Here is a 25,615-nt window from a genome sequence, read left to right as displayed (position 1 = left end):
TTACAAAGATATTGCAAAAAGATGACTTCACCGGGTCCAAAAGGACCCACTTACAGTATGCATCAGAGGGTTGAAACCTTGAAAAACCTGCATCTCAAGAGAGATGCAGGTCATAAAACTTTGCCAGGCTGTGCTGGAGGCTTCGTCCTGTTAAAGTATAAAAAAGACTGAATGAAATTAACTGTTCACTGCTGCATGCTTGGTCAACTACTCATCAAATTCCAGGTAAATGTTAAATTACCATTGCCCAGATCAAATGTTTAATTCTTTTCAGGCATTTATCTGCTTCTGTTAGCCTTGATGACTCATGTTCGCAGGGATTCACATCAGCAGTGACTGAAGGTTTGTTTCACTCAAACTGTGTCAACAAAAGCTGGTGGGCCTTCGCAAGACTGTCATTTTTACCACAGCCTGGTGCAAATTAAAAATTTAATTAAAGAAGACGCCGCAATACTGGCATCCTCAGAACTGTGCTCATTCTTTTAAAAAGATATATTTTGTATTAGGATGCAAAAATTTATTTTTCACAAGAAACTATTTCATATGAGATTTTTCCATATTATTTTGAAGAAATATTCCTCAAAATGTTAAACGTTTTAAGAAACATGTTGCTTGTATCTTTCTGATCATTTCTGATAAAAGCTCCTTGGCAGTGCTTTTGTGTCACAGCTGATTTCTGATTTATCAAAAATAGAAAATCTGATTTTTAAAGAAAAGCAAAAGTTGTTTTCAAACAATCTTTATAATTGTATAATCTCATAGTTTCCTATGACATTTTTAGAATAAAGGCATCAAGCAGTTGACTGTTACGATATTGTTCAAAGCTATCATTTAATCTCAAGTATTGATGTGTGTAGGAAAACATTGTCAAACATCTCCAAACAAAAGAAACACCAGGGGAAATTTTACAAGGACATCCAAATGAGAAACTAAATTAAATGTGATACAATTAAGGAAAGAGCAAACAAAAGAAGACATGTTTCAATAATTCTAGCTTATAAAACTTTGCCAGGCTGTGCTGGAGGCTTCGTCCTGTTAAAGTATAAAAAAGACTGAATGAAATTAACTGTTCACTGCTGCATGCTTGGTCAACTACTCATCAAATTCCAGGTTAATCATTAAACTTAACTTATAAAGTACATGGAACTCGTGAAAAAACTGGTAACTCCCAAAATTGCTTAGTTAATATTAAGATAATACATCATTCAGGAAACAGCACAGCAATGAACATATTAAAATCCACCAAGTTCATGTTAACTATCATTCAATCAATCAAATTTTATTTGTATAGCACATTTCAGCACCAAGGCATTTGAAAGTTCTTTACATCATTGCAGATAGATAATGCTGGCAAACACACTCTATTGTGATTTATACACAAAGATGAGGCTATGCTGTTAAACATAGAAAAAAAAACATTATTCTTTATGTTAGTTCAATGTTCATGTGACCTGTATTATTAACTGAGCATATATGTGAATACTGAGTCAAGAAGATAGTTAAAATGTGTCATCAGATTTGATATGCAGAACTAAAATACGGACTTGCTTTTGTCATCTGCAATGAAATATTTAAAAATGTGTTATTTCATAAAAGTTAAAAGTTGGGGATTTTCAAATCTTATTGAGAGAACAATTATTGACTGAGTCAAAGCTTGTGAAATGGATGACATTATGTCATGCAGGTGTTACCTTATGGAGCGGCCCTACGTGGTTGAATTCACCAAAATTTGCATAGCACTTTTGAACTACTCAAGCTGCTCAGCTCAAAGTGCTTTCTGCAGGTCATACAATGTGCAAGATAAGCTAAATTACAATATTATTGCAGTAGTAAGACAGTCACCCTAAAAGTAAGAGCAGTAACATGGCAAAACTAAAGAAATCTGAAAATGAAAATGATGCAGAGTTAAACAGTAACATCCTTTAAATAAAAGAGGTGCAGCGATGAAGAGAACTGAATGTGATGAGAGGAATTTTAAGGTCTAAGTTTGTCGAGGTTTGTAGATAGTCAGAAATGAAGAAATCCGATCCATTCCGACTGTCATATCACGGTTTAAAGTTGGTAAAAATTAGGTTGAGGGATATGTATTAGTCAAAGTCTATGTAGAATGAAAGAGAAAATGTAGATCTACTGCACAAGTCTTGTCCTTGCACAGATAAAAGGAACACTGGAAGATATATTAAGATGTGAATTGTACATCTCCACTGCTTTTTCTTCACACAATGATCGACATTATTCCTTGGCTTAAAAGATGTAACAACCTATATGATAAAAATGTTACCTGTGAAGTGAATCCAAACTGTAAAGCTCCAATATGACAATGAAAAGCAGTAACATGTTCACTCATTTCACTTTGCTATTAATATATACATATAAACCTTGACAACTTGAACTTTAGAATTTCAGAAATTTGCTCAGTTAACGCCAAGAGTTCAAAACACAAGAATGCTGAATGGTGAATTTTAGGAATTGAGGTACATGCTGTACTCTCTTGCATTGTTTTGAATCATATACTAACCAAATTCATGTGCCTTCACAGAGGGGAAGAAGAAATTACTGTGCTTTCAAATAGAACAAAACAGAGTAGAGGAAGAGAACTTGCAAATAGCTCTGAGAAGAATCATTGTACCCTTTGCTCTTAAGATTTTATTATGCCCAGGAGGCTTCTCAGAGGAAGAAAAGGGCAGCAGCAATTTAGCTCAAGAGCAGCCACCATGACTACTGATAAATACAAAAATCATTCACAAATTAAGTGTTCTCCTGATAGTAAGGGTTGCAGAAGGTATTACTTTGTGTTGGTCATTGGACACAATGTTGTGAAGCAAGTTGACAATCCAATATTTAGTGGTTAACCTTTTGTTCATTTGCTACTAATTAGTGGAAATAATGATTGGTTAATCCTTAAAAATATGGAGAAAGCTACTCTGACATGCATAAAATTGTTTGTTATTATTGACTAAAAGGCTTTATTAGCAGTGAAGGAGAAGACTCTTGCAGGGCAACTTTTTTGCAGGCCACATTTTCATTCCAGACTGAGCATCTCAAACCTTTGTGCAAGAAAGCCGTAGGCAATATTTTTTCTTTTTTTTATGTCCTTGTTGAAAGTTCTGGTTCCTTTGGAGACAATACAAGAATGCATTATTTGTTTCCACACAGTTTACTCAGACAAAATGATTGTAGTTAAAAGTTTCTGCACGTAGTAAAATCTATTCGCATGTTTCATTTTTAAAGCGAGACGTTTATGACATATTTTATATCAGCCAACTTTGCGAGAGCAAGAGGTTCAATACATTTCCAAATACACAGCATCCAATTTGGTCCAGATTTTGTTCAAATAAGTCTAATTCACCCCAAGTCATAATTTAAGGACAGGAGTAGTTTGGCAATACATTAATAACTCTGAAGAAAAGTGCCTAAGTGGCATCTTGATGAGAGATGCCTCTATTCAGAGGTAGCAATAAATTTGTCATGTTGAGGTTTGTGCTACTGTGCTTGAGACAGTGAAGAAACTGGAGTATAATTTTATGGGTTTTGAGAAGCAGTTGTGTCCATGTTTTATTGTCTGATGTTCATCTAATGGATGTTAAAATCAATGTGCAGCAGCAGCTGTAGGGCTATTGCCCTACATAAATTTTAATTTTGGGATCCTAAAACCTACTCTTAGATATGCAAAAACATGTTTTACATACATTTGATTAGCTAGTATGAAGATGTACACGTGTGTAATTGCGATTGTGGTTCACTTTATGAATAACATATACTTTTTACATAAGCAGTAGTGGTGAATGTGCTTCTGTTGATCTATCAGTTTGCTCAATCATTCTCTTCCCCAGAAAGAATCCAGAAAGCCCTAGATTTGGCATGAACGTGCAACATTGAGGGATAGGACAAAGCAGCAGGGCAACAGGGTTAAATGGGATCAGGACCTTAATCTTCTGGAGGGAATTCAGAGTGTTGGTCTTGCTTGTAAGCACAACAAATGTCAGAGAAATCTTGAAAAAGTTAAAAATAATTGAACAATCTCTGGTCCTTTCTTCTTGTCACACAATACGGACCAATTAATTTATGAGGACTCGTTTTAGCTAAAGCAGAGAAAAGCTTAAAAAATGTACGTCTATTTCTCCTGTTAATTTTTGTTCTGATTCCGTACTATATCCTTGTACAACACTTTGAGAAAAAATGCACAGATGTAAGATGTATCTGCCTTCAAATATTAGAAATGCAATCTTGCAAAGCACTATGAGATAAGAGACAAGCTTGAAGAATCTAATGATTTTAATGATGAAAAAGTTTCTTTCCAATGAGCTGACTTGATATGCTATTGATTGTTTTCACTGCAAGCAGGGGCCTATTTTTGTGATTGCTGCTATAGTCAACACGTATATCAAGAGCATTCATTTCTCTTACAGAATTAGACATTCTCATTCACTTATTTACATAAATGATATTTTTCTGCTACATTAGAAGAGTGTAACTATTCCCTCCATTGATAAATAAATAAAAAAAAAAACATGCATCCAAAGCAGAGGCACAAACTTTGACACAAAACCACATAAGCAGGACCTTAATCTTCTGGAGGGAATTCAGAGTGTTGGTCTTGCTTGTAAGCACAACAAATGTCAGAGAAATCTTGAAAAAGTTAAAAATAATTGAACAATCTCTGGTCCTTTCTTCTTGTCACACAATACGGACCAATTAATTTATGAGGACTCGTTTTAGCTAAAGCAGAGAAAAGCTTAAAAAATGTACGTCTATTTCTCCTGTTAATTTTTGTTCTGATTCCGTACTATATCCTTGTACAACACTTTGAGAAAAATGCACAGATGTAAGATGTATCTGCCTTCAAATATTAGAAATGCAATCTTGCAAAGCACTATGAGATAAGAGACAAGTTTGAAGAATCTAATGATTTTAATGATGAAAAAGTTTCTTTCCAATGAGCTGACTTGATATGCTATTGATTGTTTTACTGCAAGCAGGGGCCTATTTTTGTGATTGCTGCTATAGTCAACACGTATATCAAGAGCATTCATTTCTCTTACAGAATTAGACATTCTCATTCACTTATTTACATAAATGATATTTTTCTGCTACATTAGAAGAGTGTAACTATTCCCTCCATTGATAAATAAATAAAAAAAAAAAACATGCATCCAAAGCAGAGGCACAAACTTTGACACAAAACCACATAAGCATAATGTATTCATGACACAGCCAAGCTGTATACTTGGTTATTGATTGAGTGCTTCATATTGACCAAGAGGCTTCTTTTCCGTTCATTGAAAACTCACTTGTACACTTTTTGATGCCAGATCCTTTCTTCACAGCGTGTCGACTAAGCTTGCATTGGAAGTTGTTCTCCCAAAACTCTGCAAACCAGATATTCCGTCTGTTGTTCTCTAATGTTCGGCTGATGAAGTATCGATCAAAACCTGAAAGTCATAAGAATTAGAAAGTTTTTTTAATTTGTTTTCCAAAGCACAAAATCAAATTATTTCATGTAATTATAAAATACATTAAAAAAAAACTCTTAGCACTTTTGTGTCAGGTATTAATGTTGGCATATTTAATTTATTTAATTTTCTTCACTCTTTCCTTTGAACTACAGTCGGTGAGCCAAACAGCAACATTGGCAAAATGTCAAAATGCACCTACAGGGGAAACCATGAATAAGGATGATTTGAAGAAGGTTTTACAGAAGCCATGAACTTCAAAATAGAGTAGAAGACATACTCATATTCTTTGAAGTTCCTCTATGACTCATCAATTTTATTTGAAACATTTTTCAAAGCTACCAAAATATTATGACGCCACTGCAACACCAGTCACAAGGGAATACCTTTAATGGACTGTCGTTTTGGTAGGATGGTAACAGCACCTTCTGCCATTTCCTCTTGGTTCAGGATTGGAGCGCCTTTGGAACCCCAGCTATCGGAACCTACCCAGATGAAATGACCTGTTTGATTGGCTCTTTTAGCTGCTTGAAGTAGGCGCCTGTGGGATGGAACAGAAAACAAATACATTTTTTAATATGCTGTATATATTGTGTTTTAGTATAAATGTGAGCAACCTGCAACATGCATGGTTGGACAGAATGAATAGAGTCTAATACCAGACTCCACATACAGCAAAACAGTAAAAAAGCCATGAGCCTGTTAAAATGCTATATATAATGACATGGATAGTTCAAGTAGAATTTAGATGACAATGAACTAAAATTTAAAAGCATCCATTATGGTGGTATTAACGTAATCAAATCTTCTTAGACTTAGCTTTAAGCTTATTGTAATTAATAAATATTAGGAACATATAGCAGGCTCTGCTGTAAATGTTTAATGAAGAATGTTTCAGATAGAAATGTTAAACAAAACCAAAAAGATTTGGTGTGTGAAATATTGCATTGAACAAAGCAAGACAAACCAGATGTGTTTCTGGGCCTACTCTATGCCCTCTACCATTCCCACTGTCTTTTGTCCTATACAAACAAATGAAAAACAGTTTCTAACTAAAATTGTGACAGTGCATTTTAATTTTTTTGATTTTACAGGATGGTTGAAGTGTTTTAATTAACATTTTTCAGCATTCTTATGAAATAATCTCAATTTTAACTTGTGCACAAGGCATACCTTCTTAACTTTAATTGTAATAGATTTTAAATAATTTTGCTTGTAGCCATCTGTTTTTGAAAAAGGGAATAAATCCCACAGTTAAAGTGATATTTTTAGGGGTTTAAATAAGTTATGTTAGAATATTTTACAACATTTATGTTCTGAGTCTTAACTGAAAACATCTATAACCCTCCTGAATAAGGAGCAGATCTTATGATAAAAAACGAGGCAGCTGGTGCTTATACAAGGGGAATCTGGCACCATTGAATTATTAAAAATGTGTGAATATTACAACTTACAATACAAACTCTTCAGAGTGATTTTTAACACCGAATGTAAAAACTTTAAAGAAGCCACACATTATGGCTGTAGAACGTAAACATGTAACACTTGTCAGGGCTTTTTATTCAAAAGCCAGTGAGACTAAAATCCCTTTAAAATTGGATCAAATGTCTGTTATGATACCATATATTTTGTTAAGTGCACCAATCCCTCCTACAGCAGGAAACCCAAACAACATAATGTTGTCACTCTGCACTTCACACACACCTGAAATAAATTTAAACTGTTATGTTTTGCTTAGGGGTAATGGCTAATTACCCCATATTGTTTGAGAGCTTGTTTTCTTGTGCAAAATAACTTTCTTTAACAAATTCTACCTGCAACTTCTATATGTTTGTGCCTGTGTTTTAAAGTTGGTTCAGCTATTTCATCACAGTTAAGCTCTTCTCCCTCTCTATTATGGATAGAAAGGACATAATGTAGCATATGTGGCAACCCATGGCCATGTAGAAAATTTACTCAAGGATATAGCAGTCTGGTGGCTTTATAAAACTATGTTTCTGACATTTCTCCTGATTTATTCTTTATGTTTACATGATGTCACATGAGGAAGCGGCGATGCACATGTGTCTCAATGTGTCTAGTTGATTTAAATATTGTAAATCAAACTGGCATAAGTCAAGTCATTAAATTTAATTTTACCTCTGAACATAAAATATAACAGAAAAAATATTTTTGCATCTGATTAATCTAGCATTTAGCAAATATGAATTTTGTTTTAACTCTTGCCTGTAACAAGAAAATGTGTAATTTAATGTGTGGGGGGAAAAGTTGTTTGAGATACCATATTTAGTTTTCTCTCAACACCAAAACAAAACAATATATGCAGGCATTTGTTTGTTTGTACTTGACTCTCATTTTATAACTAAGTCTTGCCTTTCCCTGTGCAGATTTTTGAGATCATTAAGATGTTGGCTGGTCACTCTGATCTCAAGGATAGTGCAGTCATGCTGCACCGTGATCCCACTGGCCTTTGGTAATTACTGTATATCCAGCCTATTACCTGTTATCAGGACTGGCTTAAGTCAGTGAGCAGAGGGACTTCTGACCCAGACACCATCATATCTGCCCACTTTCATGGCGTATATGCTGACCTACTAACTATAGACTCACGAGAGAGAAACATCGTCTCCTGCAATATCATCCAGTGCACTTGGATGATATTGCTGATTTGGAAGATGCTAAGAAGCTTCTGAGAGAAGCTGTAATGCTGCCCATGTGGATGCCTGACTTTTTCAAGGGAATTTGTCGGCCCTGGAAGGGCGTACTAATGGTTGGCCCTCCAGGAAACAGAAAGACAATGTTAGCTAAAGCCAACATTAGCTAACATGTTGGCTAAGAAGGAGAATATTTACCTCTTAGAAGAAATATTCTTCTCTAAGAAAACAGTGCTGCATGTGAACAAAACAATCATTGCCTTTTTAAGATTTTTTTAAAGGTTAGTAATAACTGCCACTATAGTCATGCATTTTTTAAATTGAACATTGATAAGACATGCATTTATAATAGAAATAGAATTTGCACTCTAATGAATCCTTAATATTGCTGTATTTACTTTGAAAAAATTTCAAGTAAAACCTTTCAAAAGCTTAAGTGCCATTTGACAAAGAATAGTGCAGATGTAAATTGAACTTAAGATAAAACAACTAGTTTTAAGTGCCAGTTATAAATTGACAGTATGTTGAAAGGATTCGACCATGGCAAACCTGTCATGATATAATCAACATGTATTCAACAGAACAACAGTAATCAACAGAACATTTTAACTTTTCTCACCTGATGTCGTCCTCATTGGCAAAGATGATAACCACTCGAGCGTTGGTGTTCTCACTTAGCCGGTGAATGATCTTGTCGAACTCTCCAACTCTTGGTTCACGTGGGATTTTCACTGACTGGGATATGCACAATCCGCCTAATTGGAAGAAAGAAAACAGATTTTTTTACATTTAAAAGACTGAGGAATTGAAAATTGATTCCCCATTATTTCATGTAATGAGTTTTTTGTGGCAATATATTTTCTCCTACGGATATCCTTTGCAGCAAAATGTTGCTTTTATGTCTTTTAACAGTACAAATAAATCTGTGTCCACTGGCTATTGCATTGGGTGATATGGGTCATCATCCTGCTGGAAGAAAAATTCAGGAGATAAGCATACTGTGTTCAAAATGGTTGGACGTGGTCAGCAACAACACTCGGGTAGCCTGTGGTGTTTGAACAATCCTCAACATTTTTTCCAATCTGTTATTGTCAAATTTAGTTGAGCCTGTGTGAATTATTCCCTAAGTTCTTAGCTGACAGGAGTGGCATCTGGTGTTGTCTTCTGCTAAATTTGATGCGTTGTGCATTCTGAAATATTTTGCATATCTCACTATGTGAAATGGCTATTGCAGCAACTGTTGTCTTTATGTTACCAGCCAGTCATACCATTCTCTCCTAACAAATGACACCAATGAAACATATCCATGTTTACAAAATCACTACCAAATGAATACTCTCTTTCTCTGACCCTTTTCTTCAAACCTGAATGGTTGTGTGTGAAAAACACACTAAATTAACAGATTCTAAAGTACTTGGAGCTGCAGATAAGGCTCAAACAACCATGCAATTGTCATTTTCACACAAATCCTGTTTTTTGGTTTTGCCTTTTCTGATGCTTTGTGTGAACTTCAGCAACTCATCTTCACAAGATATATAGTAATTTTCAATAAACTTGAATATTATTAAAAGGTTATTTTATTTCAGCTAAGTCTCTCACTGAAACAATATATAGGTCAATGTCCCACAAACATTATCAAACCTTTTTTGATAATGGTTTGATTATAAAACCATTAAGTAAAAACTACTTTACTTAATGGTTCAAGCAAAGGCTACTTACCATTGATATAAAATACAACAAACTTCATCAAAAATACCTGCTTAAAAAATAATTTTCAAAAGATGCATTTAATTTGACAAAAAAGCTTCATTGGTATGCACATTTTACTTTACTGTAGATCCCTAAATGCGCTGAATTGCTGCCATTTTATAGAATGACTCACTATTCGTGTTACTGATCAATTAAACAGATGTACTGCATTAAGAAGCTGTTATTTTGGAATTGTTTAAGATAGTTGCATTGATAAATACTTGCAGGTGCAATATTTCACAACATGAGTGATGTAAGGTATTAAAAATCTTTCATCTGACAAAATGGTCTAATTAGGCTATTATGCGTCCCATTAATTCCCATTACAGACTTGTCAGAGGATCTGAGAGAGTCTTGTTGCTACTAAAGTCTGATAAAACGCTTCCATAACATTGTAACATTTGGAAGTATATACATTTTTTCCAATTGCAATCTGGTTTTATTTTTCTGTTTTGTCATTTTTCTTGTTGCACAAATAATTGAGGTTTGTTCATGTCAACAACTATAGTTTATAATGAACTTTTAAGTTCTGCTCCTTGTCTATTGATTGCACATAACCTTGAAAGCAAGCCAGAAAATAATACATGGAATGTATTTCATTTCAGATAAAGCTAGTCAGTTTATTTCTTTCTAGGAATGTTGTGTCCAATGGCATATTTCTTGGGCATTGGCATACATAATACCATAAAACATCCCATAGATGCAACCAAGCAAAGGCTGTTTAAATCCTGGTGGAACATTTCAACTGAGTCGTGTCATGCTGCCAAGATTCAGAGATGTATGGAGGATAATGAATTTTGCTCTCACAGCTCTACAGAAAACTAGCCCAATGAGGAATTGTTGCAGGGATAATATGCTTTAGTCCAGTTCAAAGCAGCCAGCCTCATTGTATAAAGAAGGTCAGAGTCTAAGTTAGAAAATGGGAAATATGAGTAAAGTGTAGGGAAGTCTATTAAATGAACAGTGGTCTTGTGCTTCCTTGCTTCTCGGAACAACACGTCCTTTCCAGTTAAATCAGTGAGTTGCTTGAGTCACTGACCTGCACTATTGTTCTGACTGTACAATGAATAAATTTAATCATGTTTTCTTTTTTCCTCAAATGTCTGCTTTCTCTGTTCCACTTGTTTCTCAGAAAGGCAGCGTGTTCAGATTTCTTATGGTCGCGCATGTCACAAGTCGAAAGTGACATTTCTGGATTATGTGTGTCCAGTTGGCTGGCTAATGCAGTCCCTTCAATGAAGAAATACATTCAGCCTTTTCTGACTGTACAGGCTTGTGTTTGTGTTTAGTTATGGGGTAAGTTTTCTGTACTGTCAATCATTGAATGAACCATTGCTTCCACTGACTGATTGCTTCTTAAGAGTGTGCACTACTTTATGTTTTAATTGAAATTACTCATGTCAATATTGAAACAGCTTACATTAAACATATACTATAATTTTTTCAATAAGTCCACTTTTCTCCATTAAGCTGTTTTAATGGAGAAAGCTGTTTTGATTTGTCTGATGTAATATTCCAATCTTAAATGTCAGGTTTTCATTGGAAAAATCCTTATAATTAGCAGAGATAAAAGCTTTAAAACATTGTGTAAACAAGGACTGTGTAATTACTTCATAAATAATGTTTTTAACTCAGTGAATTAGGTATCTGAAAAAAATATTTTTGAAAATATAATTTCTTGTAAATATATTTGTACTACACAGATTCAGACTAGATTAATATAAATGGAATCTTTTTTCATGTAAAGTGCCTTGCTTGATTTATTTTAAAATGTTTTATCTCTAATTTTAACTACAGCTGACTTTTTGAAGAATATTTATATTTTAAAAATGTTTGTATTTCCAAATTATTCAGTTTTCATTATTAAAAACTGCAAAACATACACTGAGCAAATGACACAGTAGAATCACTCATGCTGTGTGCTGAAAAACTGGTGAAGTATCTGGTTTCTTTGCTATGTCTGCCATAAATAACTCTAAAGACAGGGGTTGCAAAGTTAGTAAATTGCTAATGGTGGTCAATAGTTTTAGGATATTGCCCATGCACCTGTGAAAGCACACTGTGGAACTGAAGAGGAGTAAACTTAATGTCTGTACACCATGTGCTGTTGATTGTGGAGTCTTTGATAAAACTGGAAAAAGGTTTATCTGTCTACCTCTCTGTGTCATTACACCACATGGGAAATTTAGCTGCAGCATACCAGCAACTCTGTTCCCAGAAACTCTATCAATCACTCGATTCAATGTGTTTGCCTCACTGGTATTTTAGTCCCCCATTCCCTCAACATCTGCTGCATGGAAGTGGAGCACTCATCCCTTCCTTTGCCTCTTTTCTCACATAGAACACAAAACAGGCAGCAGTATTGTTTCAGAAGGACCAGGGAATGTAAAACCCACATGTGGGATTTAAAGTACCCTAAACAAGAGCCTGTCATGATCCTTGGGGTATTTGGGTTTCAGTTTTTGTTTCAGTCCATTTATATTGGATCTATCTTGCTATATTCAGTTAATCTTTCTGTGTGTATTATTGTTATGAAGGTGCTGCCATATTAGTTATTTCCTAACTAAACAGTTATCATTGTGTTTGTACATCTTGATTTGTTTTTATTGGATCTGCCCCTAGTTTCTAATATTTTTGGCCGTTTCGTTCAGATTCCCTCTCTTACTTTCCTTGGTTTTCTTCCCACACAGCTCCTCTGAATAATTCCCTAATAAATGTCCGGTACATTACCTCAGTATTTATCTTCTTGTTTTTCTTTGGTACTTGCTGGACCTTTCTGTTACACTCCATGTGCTGTGTGACCTGCTCTTTCCCCAGTTCCTGTAGGTTCTGCTTATTCATTATTTAAGTCAGTCTCTACTTTGGAGTATTTCACAACCTCAACATGATTGTTGAGCTGAAACTTTATCTTCACCTGCACCAACTTTGAGTTGCCTTTATTTATTACTATTTCCATCTATCACTTATTGGTGAAAGCTGCCTTAGAGTCTAATGTTTTAGATCCTTACTTGTAAAAATTTGTATTCCAAATCCATTCTATATTGTCTTAATCTAGTGGTTTAAGTGGGTTTCAATTGGCCTAGAGACAAGCTTTGCATTAAATATTTTATTTCAATAACATCAACAAATTTTGTCTGAAGGCGTCTTTTTTTCTTTATTTTTTTAACCAAATTAATACATTTGTCATAATATAATTAAAAACTCGGCCCTTTCTTTTTTACCTTGTCTTAACTAGTACTGCTTTCTTTAAATAAGACCGGCTTCCACAACTTTTCATATTTAATGCTCTGTGTTTATTAAATTTTCACATCTGTTAAAATGTCAATGACTGAGATGAATCGGAAAATGTTTTATTATTATTTGTCATTATTATGTAGAACTCAGTTTTCACTTTAACATTAAAATGTTTTTTTTTTGTCAAAAAAGTCACATTTTGTAAATCAATTAGTGTTTTTTTACAACACTTTTTTGTAAAAAAAAAAAAAAAAAAAAAAAAAAAAAACTGTAAATTGTTCAAAAGGATGAATACTTTTTATAGTCACTGGAACTGCTTTTAACTGTCTTTCAGACATAAGTAAAAAAAAATCTGGGTTTCTTTGAGTCCATCAAAAGGACAACCTTTAGGTTCTTCATTGCTGAGTGTTGCTGCAAATGACATCATCAGAACATCGAGTACTAACCTGCCCATTTTCATGCTCACTTCAGTGAGGAATATACTCCCAATGAAAGCAGACCTACTTTCGAACCAAAACAACCGTAACTGATTATGGTGAGACTTGATAATGAAGAAAGGAAAATAAGAGTTATACGAACGGTAATTAGCATTTACTATTACAGAGGAATGTTAAGGCTATGTGACAGCTGCTTTAATTCAGAACAGCCACATTTTACTTACATGATGCCAAGAACCAATTGCTATTTTTGAGGGTGTAGTGTTCACAGAAAAATTTCAAAGAACATGTGTTTATGTAACACTTTCAATTTCTGATTGTAAGAAGCAGCACTAAAAAGGCTAAAGACCCCTGATAGATTGCATTGTTCCACCAGGGCTGTAAGAAGAGCTGACAACAAAGAGCTGCTCAGACCTGACATTAACATGTGTCATTGCTGATTCAGGTAATGTAGACCTCGCTAAGCACACCTATTCACACCTGGCATTAAAATCCATCATCAGTAATCAGATCACAGTAAGCCACTTTACATGCAAATAAACAAATAGCCTCAGCACAAAGTGATCGTCCCCAAAAGAGATCAGAATGGATGTGTACGCTCTCAGGTAATTCAAAGAGCAATAAAATCAATCCAGTAAACTGTGATTTACCATGTTTTTTCTCTTTGAAGAAAAACCATGTGAGTTTATAAAAACCCTTGTATTTATTCCCTCATAATAAGTTTAATTACCTGCTTCTGGTTAATCTAACCAAAAGCAGAGCTCATTTTAAAACAGAGAGACTTCCTCAAGTAAGCTTGAGGTAAGTCATGTCAGGTCAGTGGATTGTCCCAGGACAAAGTGTATTCAGATTGCAAAATTCTTGAGGTCACAGTTAGCCCAGGATGTTGGTGGTCAGAAAAAAACTGTCCTCAAAGTGTCTTGACTAAAGTCACATGTGTTTTAGGGCTATTCAGATATGATTAACTCTCTAGTGGCAGGTGTGAATGGATTTAAAATGTCTCATTTATTCATGTTCGGGTGAATAAAAGTGATAATTAAAGGAATGCATTTTACATAACTGTAATTGACATCATTGTGACATCAGTTATTTATTGAGAAAACTACCGTGTTTACTTTCAGGAACTGATGTATCTTATTCATTGTTATTTTATAAAGATATTTTAGACTTTACGGTTTGGCACCACAATAAATCAAAGATTTGCTGTTGTTGTATCAACCTTCCTGACCTCTCAGGTCTTCTGGTTCTGGTCTGCTCTGCATCCCCAGAACCAGAACCAAGAGAGGAGAAGCAGCTTTCAGCATCTATGCACCAAACATTTGGAACAAACTTCCAGAAAATAGCAGAAACCCTGACTTCTTTTAAATCGCAATTAAAAACACACCTGTTTAGAATTGTATTTGAAATGTAATATGTGACAATGTATTGTTTATTCCATGATGCATGACTTTGTGTTCTTGTGTTTATGATGTAAAGCACTTTGAAATGCCTTGCTGAAATGTGCTATACAAATAAAATTTGATTAATTGATTGATTGATTGATAGAGAATTAAAGAAAATATTTTTTCCCAAGCTTTAATAATGACCAATTTATAAAAATAACAACAAAAAATGGTAAAAAAAAAGGTAAAGTATAGGACTGAAACGACTCCTTGGTGGGAAGAGAGATGCGGGAATTTATACAGGTGAGCAGATAGGCGGGCGAGTATTAGGTAAGTGTAGCTTTACGGAAGAACCACACAATAAATTTCATATCGTCTGAACAAACGGGTGGCAGAGCGCATTGTGGCGGTACATGACTGGTTGTTGAATTTCTGAGTGTGACGAACAAAAGGTGCAGTAAACATCTCGTATTGCTCCCCCCTGTTCTTATGTTCGTCCCCTGGTCTATCGGTTATTTTCCCCCCTGACTTACGTTCTGCTGCCCCGTAGTCTATTTCCTCCCCTTCTCCTTCATTTTCGAAATGTGAAATCAGAGGATATTTAGTTACATTTAACTTCAGTTTGAAATTGTTAAACTGGGTTTGCTGAATATTTTAGCTAAAAAGCATCCTTTCTAGATGTTGTTAGGGATGCTCAAATATGAAAAATTTGACTGATATTGATATCGGATACACTGGTGTTGTGCCAGATTTACCAATATTTCGTTTGATAATTTTTTTTAATATCCCATTACTCAATTAATCGTAAGAATAATCGATAGATTACTCGATTACTAAGATATTTGTTTACAGCAGCCCTAGTAATGTAGTCACTGTCCCTATTCTGAATAGATCTACGATGGTATTTCATAGTAATTTGCTTTATTTTGATACATATGATTCACTTTTATGTAACTCTGGAAACTATTGCTGACAAATCAAATTATTTTAAAACAGCAGTGAAGAAACCTGACCTGTTTGTTCAGTTGATGTTGTTTGTTCTACAAGTGTAATTGTAATCATTATTTTAATACATAATGTAGCATTTTTTATTCATTTTATTTTTATTTTTTATTTGATCTGACAATGACCTGCTTATTTTCTGAAGCAGAGTACAAACAGTAACATTTGTAGTCTCTTTCCTGGAACTTCTTGCTAATGTGGAAAACAAAAATATTTTGTCCTAAACTGCTCTTAATGTCTGAGCTACATCTGCAATCCTCCTCTAAAAATATCATTTGCTTTAGAGACTGCTAGCCTGCTCTCTTGAGTCCTTCATTGTCAACCAGTCTCCGCTCTCTTAATAGCTCGGAACAATAATATTCCTTTTCATTTGACACCGTGGGGAAAAGAGAACTGCAAGAACATTAAATATACTGTAGCTCTGAGGATAATTGCAGCATAGCTCAAGAGTATAAGTAGTGCTGCAGAGGAGCACACCTACTGGGCGATATGGTGAAGGTGTAGGTTTATACGATGTATAAAGCCTGCTTATTGGGATGCTATTAGAGCAATAGATAAAGAAACACGCTTTAATTCAAAGCTGCAGAACATTAAAACTTTAATCTTTGGATGATTTTTAAGCGCTTCATCTAAAAAGCATCCTTTCTAGATGTTGAACAATATCTCCCTGCTTTGTAAGGCCTTAAGCTCAGTGGATGCCACAGAAACACTTCAGAGAATTTTACACTATGCTAGATTGTAGTGCCTGTTTTGAGGGGACATGCATAATACTTAACTTCTTTCATTTAATACAATAAATAACATCATAACACGGAGTATCTATTGGCTTCTAAAATCACTCTAGTAATTTTACACAAATGAGATTGGCTATTACACTTAACTGAACCACAATTATTTTTATAGTCAGTTGGTAAACAATTGCAATAATGATCTGCAATGATTATATTTGAACTGAATTGCAGCGAACATAATGTCAAAATAGTGTTCAGGGTTTATTTGTTATGTTAGCCGAAATAAAACTATGACATGCTAATATCATTAGAGACCCAAGCAAGCATGCTTTATGTTGCCTATTTGTAGTAGATTTTTTCTAAAAACAGATTTGGTGGTCAACACATAAAAAAATAAAATACATTTTGTGAAACTTTGTAGTCGTGTCACATGTATAAAAAAATGTGCATTCTTTATAACATTTCTCCATATAGTATCCTGCCTGTGCACATAGATGCTGAGAAAAATGTAAGAATGCTCTACATAAGGGCAGAGCAAAGTTCCAAGAAAGAACCACTATCTCCTTTTTCTACATGGACCCCTAACCAGCTGGAGATGCAAATTATATTCTCTATACACAATTTATGGGTGTATAGAAGGGATCAAATATGCTGAATGTGTGCTTGCTGAATATTTTAGCAAAAAATATTCAGCAAATATGGGTCGAACTGTGCGCTCATAGTCACTACAACTATTTGCTACGCAGAAATGAGTGAATCTTGATCAGCACAGAAAAAGTGTTTGCATAATGTACCATGAGATCAAGAAATTACATTATCTCATTGCTCTAATGTTTATGTGGCACTCAAACATTTCTGAAGCACTTTGACAACACTTATAGAAGTTTAGGCATGACATTTTTTCCAAACATGTAATTATTTCATAATTCCATAATTATGGTTGAAAAGCCCATATTTGTATTATCATCACACAAGTAAAGTCCATAAGAGCAATAGACCTCGTCTGGGTGAGGTGTGGTTCTTTTTGAAGCTGCTTCTGCAAGTAAAGCCCACTTTCCTACACATTTTTAAGCTGTCAAAAATTAAGACAACATCATATAACCAAAGGAGCCATGCAGTGGAACTCAGAATCTATTATAGAAAGATAATAGATTCTTCCTATAGAATCTATTATCTATCTTAACCCAGTAATGCTGAGCATTATAACCCAGCATAACTGGGTTATAATGCCTTATCAGTTTTATTTTATTTAAAGCTGCTACAAAGAAATCAGCCTCATCTGAATTTTAAAGAGCTGCACAGCCTGCCCTGTGTGTTAATGGCATTAATATGCACAACTTAGTAAAATGAAATAGTCTTGTGTTTTTGCCCTTGATCTACCAACCAGCAGGTCACACCAATACACAATCTGTAATTTGTTCATCACAACCTCAAGTCAGCTAACCCATACAAAAGTTAGCTGTTACTCTGAGTTAGTGGCTTTAATCCAGCAGTGCGTTAACTTTAAAATCTCACCATCAAAGAGACAGCAAAAAGATGTCAAAGACCTAGCTTAAAGTGTTTTATAAATGACTCTCATAATACTGTGAACTCATTTCACTGTACAGGACTGACAACAATATCAGTCCTGTATAGTAAAATCTTTAGGTTGTCATCAATACAGTACCATCCTATTATAATTACTACATCCTGTTTCAAAAATATACTGCAAATGAAAATCAGTACTTTGTCATCTCCTGCTCACACCAAGCAACAATCGCTTCAGTAATAAATGTCATATACAATGAAAGAGGTACATTATAAATCCGTATATATCGGAACCACATGGGTGGTTTTCAAATTAAAGGACAGAAGATGAACAGTTCCTATTCCACCCCCATATAACTTCAATTTATCTCTGTTATAGCAAACATCAGTGTCATTTTTCATGTGTATTCAGTCCATTAGATCAAAGGAATGTTGTGTTTGTGCTCAACATGAGTGCATGATGTGCATTTGAAATACATTCCAGATACAAGGAACGTGTCTAAACACATTTCTTGCACACCCCAGGAAACTTATCGAGGACTTCCTGACTGCACAGGTTAAAATTGAGGAGCTGCTTTGGGCTGGTTTGTGTGCTGAGGCTGGAGTTCATGTGCTGCTGGGAAAATGAGGCTTAACTGTGTTTAGTGAGAGATTGGTGAGAGTCAAGTTTCTCATCTCAGATATCACTGAGCAGCACACAAACACATGCTCGCTGTCTGGCTTCGCTCCGCTGGAGTAAATATCTATTCTGCAGAGAAGATTACTCTTTATACAGAGAGAGCAGAAAAATAGAAAACCTGCATTGTGTAATAAAATAAAATATGATGCTGGATCTCATTGCAGACGATGTGACATAGAAGAAAATGGTTATGTGGCTGAAGATTTGTTTCTGAATATCCAGTTAATACTGAAGATAGAAAGCAACTTTTTTTTTCCATTTATTTTTTTTAAATGTTTTTTTTTCTTTTTTTCTGTAACAGACCCAGCTGCAGCAATAAAATCTATGATGTGATTTCATTTCAATGTTTTAATTTGATTTATTTGTAGCATTCTGTATTACATAGTATATTAAATGTCCTCAGACTAAATTTCAGATCAGTTAAGATGAATGGAGTAATGAAATCACTTCTAACCCTAAACATGTTAGTGAAGAAATTACACTACATCTACAATCAAAGTTTGTAGTTGTAATCTCAGAGGCATGATTAAGTTTCTTTACTTTCTTTTTTTTTTAAATAGATTAACATAATTTGTCTTAAAAGGTATTTAAATAACATTTGAGAATTCAAAGCAATCTTTAAATATATTGTTAATGTGTTTGTCAGTTCAATCTCATTATTCTTAAAATAATTAATGAATAAAACCACTGGAGACTCATGCATAAGCACATTAATTAAGATCATGCATTTGATTGCTGTGATTGCCTATGCCGGAGATAAGTTTGATGGAGGACCATAAGATATTATCGGTGAGGCATGCCATATTTTTTTTTTATTTTATCTTTTTTCTAAACATTGTGACTTTCTTTCATTCTAAAAGACAGCTGACTTAACTACTATGGTATTAAAGCCATATTTTATGTAATGATCAACTAAAAAGCAATTTTCCACTTTGCTGTGTTGTCTTTTTCTGATGACTTTCAAATATAGTTATGGGGAGATACCCTGGAGGTAATGAGATATTTGTTTGCATGGTGATGTGTGAAATTAGAGTAAATTAAAGAAGGTAATAATGATATTTGTTGTGTTTAACAAATCTTTTCTAAAATCTATCTCAATAGTTTTTTTTTATATGAATATGTTTTTTATTTATTTGATTCATCATCACATGTTAATTTTGACAAGAATTATATTACTGTATTTGTACATAACTTCTACAAATACAAGTTATGTATAAAGAATCAAACAGCAACTCACATGTGAATTTATAGAAAAATTTGTGAATAAAGCAAGTAACCCCAGCTATACAGGATTTAAAGCACTACTACTACTACAAATTATTTTATCACATGATGTTTTTCAGAACCATCTGTACAAGCAGAGCTCAGAGCTGCGTTTTTCTTCATATGTTCTCCAGGTTTTCCAAGGGGACACTGAGGTGCCTAGAAGTCCAGACACACAATCTCTTCAGGTTTTTCCGACTTTGATCAGGGGTCTCCCCACAGCAAGACGTGCAAAGACTACTTCACCAAAAGGATACCTACAAGGCATATTTAACACTAGCCTGAACAAGCTGTATTTGCTTCTTTTTATGCAGAGAAGCTGTGGCTCTGTGTTGTCTCTGCAGAATGACTAAGCTTGTCTGTTCTCCCAAAGGGTCAGGCCAGACTTCGGAAGTTCACCCCTGTGACTTTTGTTCATGATCGGGTCACTACACACAGGGAGAAGGGCCACAGCTATACAAAAGTTTACCTTAGTTATGAGTAAGAACCTAATAACCTTAAATTTCTTGAGCCGTTCTTCCCCTAGCTCTGACCAGGTGATGTATGATATCTCACTGAGAGACCATGACAAAAATTTGGAGAACTGACAGACACATTAACTTCTTTTCAATCCAGTTTTACAACCTGACAAAATCTGATTTTCCCCTATCATGGCTGTGGATCACCTTCTAATAAAAACATCCACTTAAGTATCAGTTCGATTCAGCTACATTTATCAGTTACAGTATGATACTGTCCTGTTCTGGTATATGGCTGCTGATAACTTCATAAAATTCCAGTAATGCATTTATATTCCTTATGACTATATAAGGAATATATATAGACAGCAACTGCAGACACAACTCCAAATTCTGTGGCAAAAACAACCTGGTCAGCATTCCAGAATAGCAAAATCCTTGACAACATCAAACCTTGTCAGTCATCTCTGACTCCATTTAAGAACTCACCATCACTGATGGAAGCTCAGCGTTGGTTTGGGGGTGGGGAATACTGTCTGTCATGAGCGCAAATTCTGTGGGTTAGAGATCCTGTCTCCATGACCTGAAATAATATCCTCATCATTGATAATCTTTTGCAACAAAACAAAACGTAGTAAGGAAGTTAAGGGAAAAGTTAATGCCTTGTATAGTATGAAATTAATTTAGAGAGAAATCAATTAATATGTCTGGATATGAATTTACCATTCACTTATAATTGGATTTCAAGACTAGTGTTCTGCAATTTTGACTGGCTTCACCTAATTTCAATAAATATGCTCCTTTGGTAAGTAACATAAACTCAACCTAATTTCAGTACAAAACATGAGATGGATTAAGTGCATGTAATTAAAACTCAGTTTCTCTTAAACTTTAAAAATTAGATACAAAATAGTTTTAGGAAAGACTGCTGATTTGATGTAAGATTATCATTTATATATTCTAGAAGGGTGATAAGCCACAAATAGGTAGCTGGGTTAAGCATACTAATGGATGGTAGAAAAAAAAAATGTTGTAGAAAATGATTCACAACCAAGAGGACCGACAGTCTGAGGTCATGTCATGCTGTCATAAAATATGCAACATGCTCTCATGAACTGACATTTGCTCCACAAATAGAGACACATACATTTATTACACTTCATTAACATTATCTATTTGCTACAAAATACCCCTTCCATTTCAGTTCAGTTTATTGACATAGTGCCAATTAGCGACAAATCCCATCTCAAGTTAGATCACAAAAAAAATAATAATAATTCTCACATTATGCAACATATTTTAATTCAATTCTAAACATGCTATCTTAAGCAATAGTTCTTAAGATGGTTCCCAAACTTTTGGAAAGATGTAAATAATCTGGCTTCCATCTTTTTGCAGAAGAAACAAGTCTCTGTCACTTTAAACTTTGGTAAAACTTTGAGTGATGATTTTCCTGTTTTCTTTCTCAAGGGTATCAGTGTTTACTTCATAGCACAACATATTTAATTTGTAAACAGAATGAGCAGCTACCGATTCTACCCTCTAGACACGATTGGGTTTCATGAACAGCAGAGGTTCAATGTTGTCCTCAATAAATAAACAAATAAAACACCAAGACTTCTATTGATTACACTGCTAACTGTCTGAGAAAGTAAAAATGAAACTTCAACATATTGCAGCTTCATGTGCGTCCTCTGGCCTCACAGTTGATGGATGAACTCACAGTAATTGTTGGCATGGCTTATTTTGTAAACCAGAAGGTAACAAGTTGCTGTATTACTCCTACCTTATCCTATATCATGAAACTAAGTGTAGGAAATTCTCCCTTTTTTAATTATTCCATTGCAGATAAAGAAGCTCATCAGTGGGCTAAATTAGCATTTGTGTCACTAAACTTTACCTAAAATACATAATCAAAATCTCGTATTTCACCATCAAATCACCTATTGAGGATTTCTGAGTTGTCTAGTTTTTTATGCAGATTATTCTGAATATGAAAATAGGCAAGAAAATTTCTTTAGAATTAAAGGAAGAATGCTATTTCATAAACGCCATGTCACAGAGATTTCTTTTTTAAGAAACACAAAATTTGCTTAATATTCTTAAAAAAAAACAACTATTTCTACCAGTTTTCTGAATAGCAGCAGTAATTTGCTGATTGTACTTTATTTTTTTTTTGTTTAAAGGTTGACCTAAAATGTCAGTTTAGCATATATGGTTGACATGCCCCCTTTTTGTTGAACGAAAATGTCATTTTATTCGACATCATAACTGAGACCCTTTAGTCTGACGAAATAAACTCACAATTGTGGCTCTTTAAAGTAGTGAGGTATTCTTTTTCTGTTTAATACATCACTTTATGCAAATATACAAATATTTATACAGTATATCATACAAATAACACCAGATCCATCTGCACACCTGATTTAAAAATTCTTCACTGTTTTTTTTTTTATCTTCCCCAGTGGTTGGGAGGAACAAATACGTCTTTAGAAATGTTACTTTAATAGCTCAAAAGAGATGGATATCTATCGTCTTTAGTCTCTTAAGATATTACACAGTTAAAATAACAGCAGTGCTAAATGGCCACAGCAGCACAGAAATAAATTTAAATCTGCTGTTTCCTAGAGTTCAAATTAGCTATCAAAGTCTACTTCAGAGAAAATGTAAAGAAATTTAATCTCATATTTCCAAATAAATCAACAAAACAATCATGCCAGATATTATATTATAAACCCTCAAAAGTCTTTTCAGAAAATACTTTTCTTTTTTTTTCCAAAAAGCAATCAGAACAAAGTTGTCAGCGCCAGTATTTTTTTTTCATACCAAGGTCAGTTCCTTTCTCCAATTTACAGACTCTGAGAAACAGATCCTTAAATTTATGTCATCCACATTGTCATACAAGGTCTGTAATATCACGACCTGTTTGCTTGTGCTTGTCTGCAACTGGTCCAAAACTCCACAGCACAAAACAAATGCAAATGTGACTACATCACGCTTGCTCTAGCTTCTTTGGATGGCCTCCCTCTCCATTGCAGAATCAATTTTATTTTTTAAGTTTTTAAGCTTCTGACTGTGCACAACCCCTGGAGATCACTGAAGTCATTTCAGCAGCTGTAATTAGTTGGTATTCATGTCAAACAGTCACAAAATATTTATAGAATTTTATTTTTACTTGTTTTCATAATTATGCTTTTCTGCTTCTACTAATTACCTTTCTTTTAGATTCATGTGTAACCATTTGTCAAACTCTGGTGGTATGTCAAAGTACTGATAAGAACATTTGAAATGATCAGACTGTAAGCTCACACAAAAACTTCTGTATATTTAATGTTATATCACGGTTTGTCATGTTGTTCAATTGCCCTTGTATTTGATATTGTATGCAGCTTTTTTTTATCCAGGTATGTCTCATTGAGATTACAAATCTATCATATTGAGAGACATGGTCAAGACACATCTTTTGTGGGTCTATTGCTACCAGGGACAAACTGGATGCGTATCCAGTTTGTCCAGTAGCATCAATATCTAGAGAGTATTAGTTTATCTAATTTAATTTTGATCTTCCAAACTGTGTGATTGCTTAAACAGCTAGGAATGTTTCAATGATCTGAAAAGTCTTAAAGTGGCCATTTTTTTCCACAACAAGCATTCACCATGCTGAGGTGAGCATTCGTTCCTGCTTGGCATTCTCCTATTATTACAACTACAATATTCTTCCTCTTTTACTCTTTTCCTCACAGTGCTCCCACTTCTCCATGTTCTAAGCACCACCCAGCCCAAGGCAATCATTTTATTCATTATCATTGAAATCAATACAACTGTTTATCTCCTGAGAGTCAGAAAAATGCCTAAACATTTTTTTTTCCAAGCATCCCTATTTCTCCTATAGTCTTCAGAACCTCTACAATACTGTGGTTATTTTGCAATAGAACCAAAAGATTACTGTTTTTCAAACCATCTAGCTTTGATACAAAGCTTTAAGATATTAAACATAAAATCACTATAGTTTTTCAAACTTTTTAGCTTTTTTGCTTCTCACTATTGTATCTTACAACGTGAGATTATAGCTGTCTACACATGAAAGTGTAACTCAGGTTTTACTTGGGCTAGTCTGTAGAATTATAACACCATAAAAAGGACATAAGAAACAGTATTTCTTTTGCACATAGTAAGCTCTGTTCTTAAGTTTATGCCAACTATGCACAAATAAGTTAAAAGTATTATATTTGCAGATGAACACACACTTCCTCGATAACTCCTTTTCCAGTGCCCTTTCTGCTGTTTTCTTGTATTATTTTGCAAACAAGCATATTTTCTATATATTTTGTACAACAGCACCCATAAGTCTTAGCAATACTAACATTAGTTCACAATCACAATTTCATCTGTTTTTCAAAGAAAATCATTTTAAAATGCAGTTTTCTGAGACAATGTCTGCCTTTGGGGGCAAGTGTTCATAAAACAGACTGTACTACCAGATGTAGTAGAGATGGAAGGAACGACAGATAAGGCTTGGGGAACCACAGTTTATTTAGTTTTCTTACTTTTATTTATTTTCACTGCTACATCATTGTCGGACAGTTAATCCCACACAAACAAAACACTGAAAAAAGCAAGACTTTTAACTGCTTATATTCACTGGTGCTCAGTTTTATGGAACTCGTGCAGAAAGTAATGAAATGAAAATAATTTCCTCACAAATGTGCAAAAATAACAAAATAGGCATAACCTGTAGCGTGCATGGAATGCATTGCTAGCTTTAATAGACAGGAACCAGAAAAAACAGCACTTAACTCCAAATCTTGCTTGCATTATCAAAAGAAAAAAAGTTCAAAATATTGCTTAGAAACTCTTCAGTTACAGTTTATTAAGTCTTTGCAGATTTGTGATTATTCAAATTTTTCCTCTTGACATTTCCCTCATGACAAAGGGTGCAGTAAGCAACCCTCTTTTCCTAAATTTGCATAATCTTCCTGTCATCTCAGTGCTGTTGTGTGCTGTCTCTGCCCTTTCCACTTCTTTCTCTGCCTCAACTGTCATTTA

At 34.4% G+C, this 25,615-nt stretch overlaps 1 protein-coding gene across 2 annotated transcripts in view; it reads right to left on the bottom strand.

The window, feature by feature from the left end:
- LOC129370372 (metabotropic glutamate receptor 4-like) overlaps positions 1-25,615 on the bottom strand; it is a 164,197-nt gene that overhangs the window by 27,510 nt on the left and 111,072 nt on the right. For both annotated transcript variants that reach the window (XM_055046329.1, XM_055046330.1), the window contains exons 4-6: positions 8,727-8,862; positions 5,840-5,994; positions 5,292-5,432 (exon numbers count right to left, since the gene is read on the bottom strand). In XM_055046329.1, the coding sequence (XP_054902304.1) occupies positions 5,292-5,432; positions 5,840-5,994; positions 8,727-8,862 (432 nt within the window). The remainder of the gene's footprint in view (positions 1-5,291; positions 5,433-5,839; positions 5,995-8,726; positions 8,863-25,615) is intronic.

The sequence above is a fragment of the Poeciliopsis prolifica genome, unplaced genomic scaffold (genome assembly GCF_027474105.1).
Source record: "Poeciliopsis prolifica strain line A6 unplaced genomic scaffold, Auburn_PproV2 SCAFFOLD023, whole genome shotgun sequence".
Lineage (NCBI taxonomy): Eukaryota > Metazoa > Chordata > Actinopteri > Cyprinodontiformes > Poeciliidae > Poeciliopsis > Poeciliopsis prolifica.
This window is presented reverse-complemented; position numbering and strand designations above follow the sequence as displayed.